General features: G+C 33.6%; 2 protein-coding genes across 2 annotated transcripts; both read right to left on the bottom strand.

Moving 5' to 3' along the window:
- Positions 1 to 1,020: 1,020 nt before the first annotated feature.
- On the bottom strand, positions 1,021 to 3,888 carry LOTGIDRAFT_210838 (hypothetical protein). The gene is made up of 3 exons (XM_009065622.1): positions 3,811 to 3,888; positions 2,208 to 2,316; positions 1,021 to 2,099 (listed from the first exon to the last, which is right to left on the bottom strand). The coding sequence occupies exons 2-3, from the start codon at positions 2,305 to 2,307 to the stop codon at positions 1,291 to 1,293; spliced, it is 909 nt and encodes a 302-aa protein (XP_009063870.1). The 5' UTR covers positions 2,308 to 2,316; positions 3,811 to 3,888; the 3' UTR covers positions 1,021 to 1,290.
- A 2,091-nt stretch (positions 3,889 to 5,979) lies between these two features.
- On the bottom strand, positions 5,980 to 7,735 carry LOTGIDRAFT_229464 (hypothetical protein). Its single transcript, XM_009065621.1, has 3 exons — positions 7,659 to 7,735; positions 7,208 to 7,318; positions 5,980 to 6,981 (listed from the first exon to the last, which is right to left on the bottom strand). Exons 2-3 carry the CDS (start codon positions 7,308 to 7,310, stop codon positions 6,167 to 6,169), a joined length of 918 nt encoding a protein of 305 aa, XP_009063869.1. The 5' UTR covers positions 7,311 to 7,318; positions 7,659 to 7,735; the 3' UTR covers positions 5,980 to 6,166.
- Between the last annotated feature and the right edge of the window lie 433 nt (positions 7,736 to 8,168).

Genomic DNA, 8,168 nt, shown 5'->3' with positions numbered 1-8,168 from the left:
GCTCTACCCGAGGCCTGTACATTTGGGAGAATCAAACCCTCCCTTCCCCGAAATCTAACTTCCTGTGGTGTTAGTACTATTTGAGTGATTGAATTTAGACATTGTGAAAGCTCGGAAAGTTGTGCGTTGTACTCATCAATTAACTGATGTAAAAACCAAAACCTAAAAACCATCTCAAAAACAGTTTGAATATACAGGTCTTTCTCTATGGAACTCTTTAGCCGTTACTATTAGATTTTCTACCTACATAAAAAAAAAAGCTTTGGACAAAAGTGTATCCAATTTAATAAATAACTATTACCAAATTTGAATCTATACTATCTTAGTGGACGTGATATTGCCATCGCCACTTTCCGTCCATCTATTTCTTGTAGACACGATAAGGACTACAGTATTTATCCGATCTTAATGAAATTTGGCAAGCATGTATATATAGTGGCGAGATCTTGGTCAAGTTTTAATTTGGTATTAATCAGATGAGTGGTTTTGGAGTTATTGCCCCTGACTTAATAAAGATGCGTAAAATTTGGCTTGTAGACACGATAGAAGTTCAAATTTTAAATCCACTTTGATGAAACATGTATGTATATATTGATAAGATATCATTAGTTTGAAAGTTTGAAATTAACAATATTTTGGTTTGAATTGCCCTCAGACCTTCTTCGTTTATTACCTTGCCTGACAAGCTATCTCTTATTTAGTTGTTCAAATGTTATGTCCATACCAATATGTTGTCTTATTTTGCAGGTTAAATTGTATAGAGACTTTACTATTTGCCGATTTTTTCATGAATTTTCACAAGTCGTGACTGGACAGCGTGGAAATTTCAAAGCTTGGGCTTCAATTAGAATTCTTTGGACCATTCACAATTCCAAGTTGCATCACCGAATTTCTGTTTTCTACTGAAATAGACACAGAGCATGTTAAACTTTTATTATTGAACATTTTAAGATGGGGACGTGGGTCGGCCTACACAGTCTACTGACTGAGATATATTTTGCTATAAATTTTAACTAATTTATTTAGATATATTTAAATTTTTATTATTAAAAAAAAACAAATACAGTATGTTTTTACAGTTGATTAATATTTACAATTTCGGATGAGTAATATACAAGAAACACATGCACTGTATTCTCTGGACATTCAGCCAACTCGTTCAACTTATAGATATTCTACAACCAAAATGAAATAGATGCCATTCTATTAATATTATACAACGGATTTCATTCTAAAAGTAGGAGATAATGAAGTCATAATACTTCATAAAAAGTTTGTTGTTAACAGAATTTAGACTTTTAAGTCGTAACTGTTGGTCTCACCAGGTTGGATGGGTTTTCGACAATGTCGCCAAAACATCATGATAAGTTTTAAAACCAGAGCAGCCAACCCGATACCCAGTAGAGCTGCTGTAAATATTGAGTTTGTTTTGTCAGAATTCCAGTTCTTATCCATACTTCCACCAAGTGCAAAAGGAACTACTAAGTACGGCGTTAAAGTGTAACGAGAGAATTTGTCTAGGAAAAACAAGTCTGTGAACACAAAAAGTGTAATTTCACCCGTAAGAATACCCAAAGCGATAGTTCCACCAGTTTGCAGTTCTACCCCTAATCTGTAGACAAGCATCATGACTAAATTTAGCAATGTTGCAATGGTTGTCCATGTTGCAAATATACCTAGTCCGTTATGCACAAAGAGTCTGTGAAGCCAAAGTTCAATATTACGGCCTTGTTTGGCCAAGATTGGTGCATGTGTGGCATAATTCTTGTAAGCGATGAAGAGACAAATGTACAATGTAAAAGATACCAGGAAAAGGGTAACAAACGAAATTTCGATGAGCTCTCTGTCGAAGACGAATGTCCAAGTAATTGTGAATGCTATGTCGATTGCGTATGCAATAAACAGAGCCGGAGTAAGTACCATTGGACTGACATAAGCAGGATTACCGTCGACTTTTCTGAATATGTTAATGAATGCAAAGATAATCCAAAGACATTGCCAGAAGTAAATCAAACCCCAAATACTAAATGTCCATCCAGAAGGAGTTATACCAGTAAAATACTTGTTAGACAGTTCCGACAAATTGTATCTATAAAGATCTGAAAATAGAAAGGATGCAGTTGTGGGTTTAAACTGACTAAATAATAATTTTCAGTTAGTTAATTTGTATCTTCATTTTATTTGTTGAATAGTAAAAATAGACTTACTAGTTTCAAAATTATTAATCGCACTTAGTGCAAAATTAAACACTAAAATTAATGCAGCAATTATCATTGTAGCTAGTAACAATTTGTTATGTTGAGCCATCTTGAAATTCTGAAATAGAGAAAAAGTTAAGATGTCATTAGGAACGATTTTAACCGTTTGAAGTTACATGTTAATATTTTATATCAACTTTGTAGCTGCAGGTGACATTTCTTATACATCATAATCATCTCTTGCCCCGGGAGATGCAATCTGACTTATACAATGGCGTGATAAAATAACGTGATGAAATAGCTTAACTATATCAAACAGAATATGTCTCATTACTTTACGTTCTATTCGACATCTGCAAACACAATACAGAGTTACTTTGGTAATTTTCTGTCATCTTTCAGTGGGATCATTTCATTATATATTATAGAGTTGGAACTTACTCGGAGTACAACACATATTACGTAGGAATGAATAAATTTTTGTTAGATATTAAAAACTCCAGTATTTTATAATTCAGTTCTGAAGTCAAAGTGGACTAAATTTGTCTAACACCTGATTACGAGTATAACATCTTAATAATGATTTTGTATGAAGTGGTAATAATACAGTTCTTTTCTACTTTGAATGGACAATGGTATCAAGCTATTAAGGAAGATGTTCTTTAATAACACCTTTCATATAAATAGACACGTTGACAGTAATTAGCCTTAGAGAGTACATAACAGTAATTTCTATTAGAATGTAAAACCATTACACTGACAATGGGAGAATTAACACAACAAATTATATTCTTATTTCAGTGCCAATAGCTAACTTTGTTACATAAACATACAGAACCTACGTTTGGTGTTTCTTAACCATGCTGCAATTTATGAAGGATATATAGTGCTCTATAGAGAAAAATGACCAATGTCTTCATCTAAAATTGGACTTTCACAAAAAAATTAGCAATTTCTATACACCGTTACAACTAATGACTGTATCTGTGGCATTATGTTTCTTAAAAGGTAAAGCTCTGGCTGTTATACTGATGACTAGCTGTTAAAATTGTTTATCAATATAGGTATTGCAAAATTTTCGACCGTCCAGAATACAGTAGGTGTTAAGTTCAGTAAAATGGACTTTTATAAATATGACAATTTACATGAAAGATGTATATAATGAAACGGTCATAACCTTTACATTAACTTTATTTTTACCTAAAGGGTAGGTCAACGGGTGCAGCCGACCGAAACTTGACATTTTGTGCGAATTATTCATGGTTCGGAAAACACGCTCATGCTTTAGTATACACGACTAAATTCACTTTTGAATCTTGTTTCTTCATTTGTGTTTTCGTCCAGCTTTAAGTAATTTGTTCGGATTTTTTTCTTATTCAAAATTGACCAACATGCACTTCCATAGTGTTATTGTTAGTGATTAAATGAACATAGTCAAATTATTGAAGTCATTCTGAAGCCGATATAATCTCAATCTACGTGTTAATGTAGACATGTACACACATTCCATACTAATAAATAAATAAATATAAATATTTCTACCCGTAGTAAACCACTTTACGTCATAACTTTATGAAACTTATCGATTTCAGAGTTAAAATAAAAACTTTACCTTATCCTGGCCAAAAGGCTCCCCGATTATCAATCTGATCGAATCTATTTATCAGTTTTACTATTGAGTATAACGTTCCACCTTATCCACTGAACGCTTTCTTGTCAACTGAGGTTATACAACCAATTTTGTTTACATTCTTTAATTTCGTCTCACTCACGTTTGATAACACGTTTGAATGGTTGTACTTGGTTAGTTTTACTCACCAATTTTCTTCGTGATAAGCCTATGTATTATTACTTATAATTACACAAACCGTGGTAAATCAAACATGACCCTCGTTTACTCAGAAAATTATAATATATTTATATACATACAGAGCGACGATAGAAATATATTTTCGTCAATATTTGATGGGGCTAATCAAAAGTATGAGAAACCGAAAGTGAGTTAAGTTCAATGGTTTCCATATCATTATAAATGATAAAGAGGTTTGGCGACTTGATATTATGAATGAGGATGAAGTTTGACAAATCTTGAGATTATGAGTGACGGTGAGGTTAAGCAACTCTTGAGATCATGAATGAGGATGAGGTTAGGCTACCCTGAGAAAATGAGTGATGATAGGTTAAGCCACTTTTTGAGATGATGAGTTTCTTTCTCTTTTAACAATTCTTGAGCTTATGAGTGATGATGAAGTCTGGCAATTCTTGAGATAATCTGAGGAGCCACTGAGGCTCAGTTAGACGCTTGCTCGTTAACCTTAAGGTTCGGGTTTTAAATCCGGCATGGTTTGGATGTTTCAACCCGGTTTTCTCTGATGCAGGAGCCCTAACAGGTGTAGAAAAGTAGAACGCGACACTCCATTTCATTTCATTTGAGACTATTTGTCAAAATTCTTAAAGAGCATGAGTTATGATTGAATTAAGCATGGCCTAGCTCATTAACGTCATATCCAAGTTTACACCATGGTCAATTACATACATATATTCATTTAACGGATTAAGCAGATCAGCATATCAAATACTTAAGTGTCGGTCTGATTTTAATGAATTAAAATATCATCTCTAAACTAGATTTGAGTGTCTTTAATCGTCTTTGGGTTGACGACATGGTAATCAATTAAATTTGATTTAGTATACAGTCGTTCTTTATCGACCGCAATTAACATCTGTGAGAGGCATGGTTAATTCGAGAGTAAACTGACCAGACCTCCTGTTTGTATGAACTCCAAGACATTAAAAGACAGATGACAAAGATTTCGAGCTTTCATGTGAACATCTCTAAAATGACAGGAAAATAGAATTCAGAAATCATCGTGATAGTAGAGAGTGGGCTTAAATCGTTCAGCGTATCAGCCTGTATAGGTGTATTTCTTTAATTTGCTCTTTTTTATTGTTTTGCTCAATTTGAAATGTATTCGAATTAAATAAAGCTTATGTCAAATTTGTATGTGAAAAATTTACATGGTACAACTACTTTACATACTTCGTGTAAGTGAAGATCAACTATAGACAGAATGGTTGTTGGTGAAAAGATTTTAAGAAGTTAACGAGAGTGAGTGAGTATCAATATCAACACTCATTTAGACAGTAGATAAATACAACAATGGATGATGTCATAGCTATTATTCAACGGCTTACAGCATTAATTCATGACAATTAATCCAGATATTATACAAAGGTTCATTAATGGCAATATTGTAGTTAAAGTTTTGGTTCAAATAACTGTTACTTATCAGTAAAGCCGCGAATAGACGATGTACGGTCAGTAATAATCGATCCAAACGAAAATAGAACACGTGAACACATGACGCATATACGGGCTCGCTTTTACTATTTTCTACTGTATCGATAATCCCGCATCCTACATCGATTATTCGTACCTTTATTGTTACATACATTGACTCTGAATAAGCACCTAAAGTGGTATAATGTGAAATGTTAGCGTTTAAAGCATGCTGATCGCTATTACGGATCAAAGTTCGAATGAAACAAAGAGGCACGCGTTCTGTTGGGCTCTTGTCCATACAAGCGATGAGTGACTGGAGTATCAGGAATATATAGGCATGCTCAAATAACAATTTGAAAAATTGAATCCAATTCAACATTGTTACCGATATTAAATGCATTTATTGAGCATTAAAACGTGGACTGTTTTCACATATACATTTGATGGTCCAATCAATATGGAGACAAAGGGGATTTGACAAAGATAAAACTCGTGTATAATATAATACTCATTTTTAATACCTTCAATACCAGAGTCAACAAAGTATACTGACCTAAAATAAGTACACCAGATGCATGTTCTCAACAAAAACATTTATAACGTTATAAAAGATTGTACAAAGAACAAAATAACATACGGGACAGTTTGGGATATTAAAATTTTCTTCCAACATCGGAGATTCAATTTAAGGCTCAACAGAAGAGCTTTTGATAAGATCTTCGGATTTAGATTTTCTGCAATGACGCATGAACATCATTATCAATTTCAAAACAATAGCTGCCAGTCCTATTCCAAGGAGAGCTGCACTAAATATAGAGTTTGTTTTCTGGGAATTCCAATTTTCTGATAGGACTCCACCAAGAGCATAAGGCACAACTAAATAGGGTGTTAGTGTATAACGAGAAAATCTGTCAAATAAAAATAGATCTGTTCCGACAAAAATTGCAAATTCGGCGGATAATACACCCAATGAAATTGTACCTGCTGTCTCGTAGTCGACATCACATCTATATATTAACAAGGTAGTTAAAGTTAACAGGGCAGCGATAGTTGTCCATGCAGCGTAAATACCTAATCCATTGTGGACGAAGATGCGATGTAACCATATTTCTATATGACGCCCTTGTTTGGACAATATTTGATTATGCTCGGCAAGCTTTTTATAAGCGACAAATAGACAAAAATATAAAGTAAAGGGCACAACGACAAGGATTCCAAATGAGGCCTCTAATATTTCCCTGTCGAAAACAAATGACCAAGCTGTAGTGAGACAGTAATTGAAAGCGTATACAAAAAATAAAGATGGTTGTAGAATTACGGGATTGATGTAGGCTGGAATGTCATCGACTTTTCTAAATACATTCACAATAGCAAATATTAACCACAAAGCTTGCCAGAAGTAAATCAATCCCCATATACTGAACGTCCAAGCTGCAGGTTTCACACCATGATGATACTTGTCCGAGAGATAACTCATGTTATGTTTATAAAGGTGGATAGCTGCAAAAGATAATTAAAACAATCTTATTTTGATGAAATGTATTTTTTTCTAGTCGTTCAATACATACCAGATGCAATGTAATTGATGCTACAAAATTATATTTGAAAAATAGACGAAGCGAAACATGAATCTGTTTCAATCAAAGCAAACATCATATCTGATGTTTCTTTCAGTGGCACTCAATAAATACATTCAATAGCTGAACAAACATATCGCAGTACTTACGTGGGTCATCTAAACTGCTTACAGCACTGAGTCCAAACGAAACTAATACAACCACCACAACAGTGATAATAGAGGCTAACAATAGTTTATTATGGACTGCCATTTTGAAATCTGAAATGAAAGTAACTAGTTTTATTAAATGAATCATTCGTTGATATATCATGCGCTAATTCTCCACGTTATAATGTATAGAACATTGTAGTTATGGAAAGCATGGACAGCCGATAATGCGAGGAGCAATTGACATTAGCGTGCACATGTCTTATGTCATTCCGTAACGCAAGTTGAAGCCTAGATGTCAGCTACATTGTAATATTAGGAGGCATAAGCATGCCTAATGGACTTAGACAAGGTATAGATGAATTCGTGTATATTCTTTAAATTAATCCGAAGACTTTTCATATTGTGTAGACATTGGTCTGAAAGAAGTAATAAGAGAAAAATGCCTCACCTGAGTCTTGTCAGTTATAAGTATCAATGATCTATTTTGTTTACTTGTCAATTTTTATATAGGTACAGTGATCGTCACGCTCATTGGAGACGTTATACAACAAAATGTCGCACTTGTTTTATTGGTCTATTGTGGGGTTTCACGTTCATTCAAACGTGATTTCACTGGCTGTATTGGGTATGCTTTGACCGAGACAACAAATTCATATTATACAATCCCAAAACCTAACCTTCTTTAAATCCTTTATTTGATATTATACGTATTCACGCCAACCAAATAAACCCATTTGGTATAAGATGTGAAATTATATAAACCTGTAAATATTTGCCAACTTTCATGAATAACTTTCTTTTACAGATCATTCTTCACGTTATTTTGACTCGTACTCTTCATATATCATGTAATGCAACTTGTTATTTATATTTGTCTAATAGTCACCGTTACTTATCAGTATTGCATTTTTTATGAACCTTATTGTTGCCTTGTAAATATCTTGATTAGCGGAAAATT

Source organism: Lottia gigantea, assembly GCF_000327385.1.
Source record: "Lottia gigantea unplaced genomic scaffold LOTGIsca_7, whole genome shotgun sequence".
Classification (NCBI taxonomy): Eukaryota; Metazoa; Mollusca; class Gastropoda; family Lottiidae; genus Lottia; species Lottia gigantea.
Note: the sequence above shows the minus strand (reverse complement) of the source record. Positions and strands in the feature narration are given on the sequence as shown.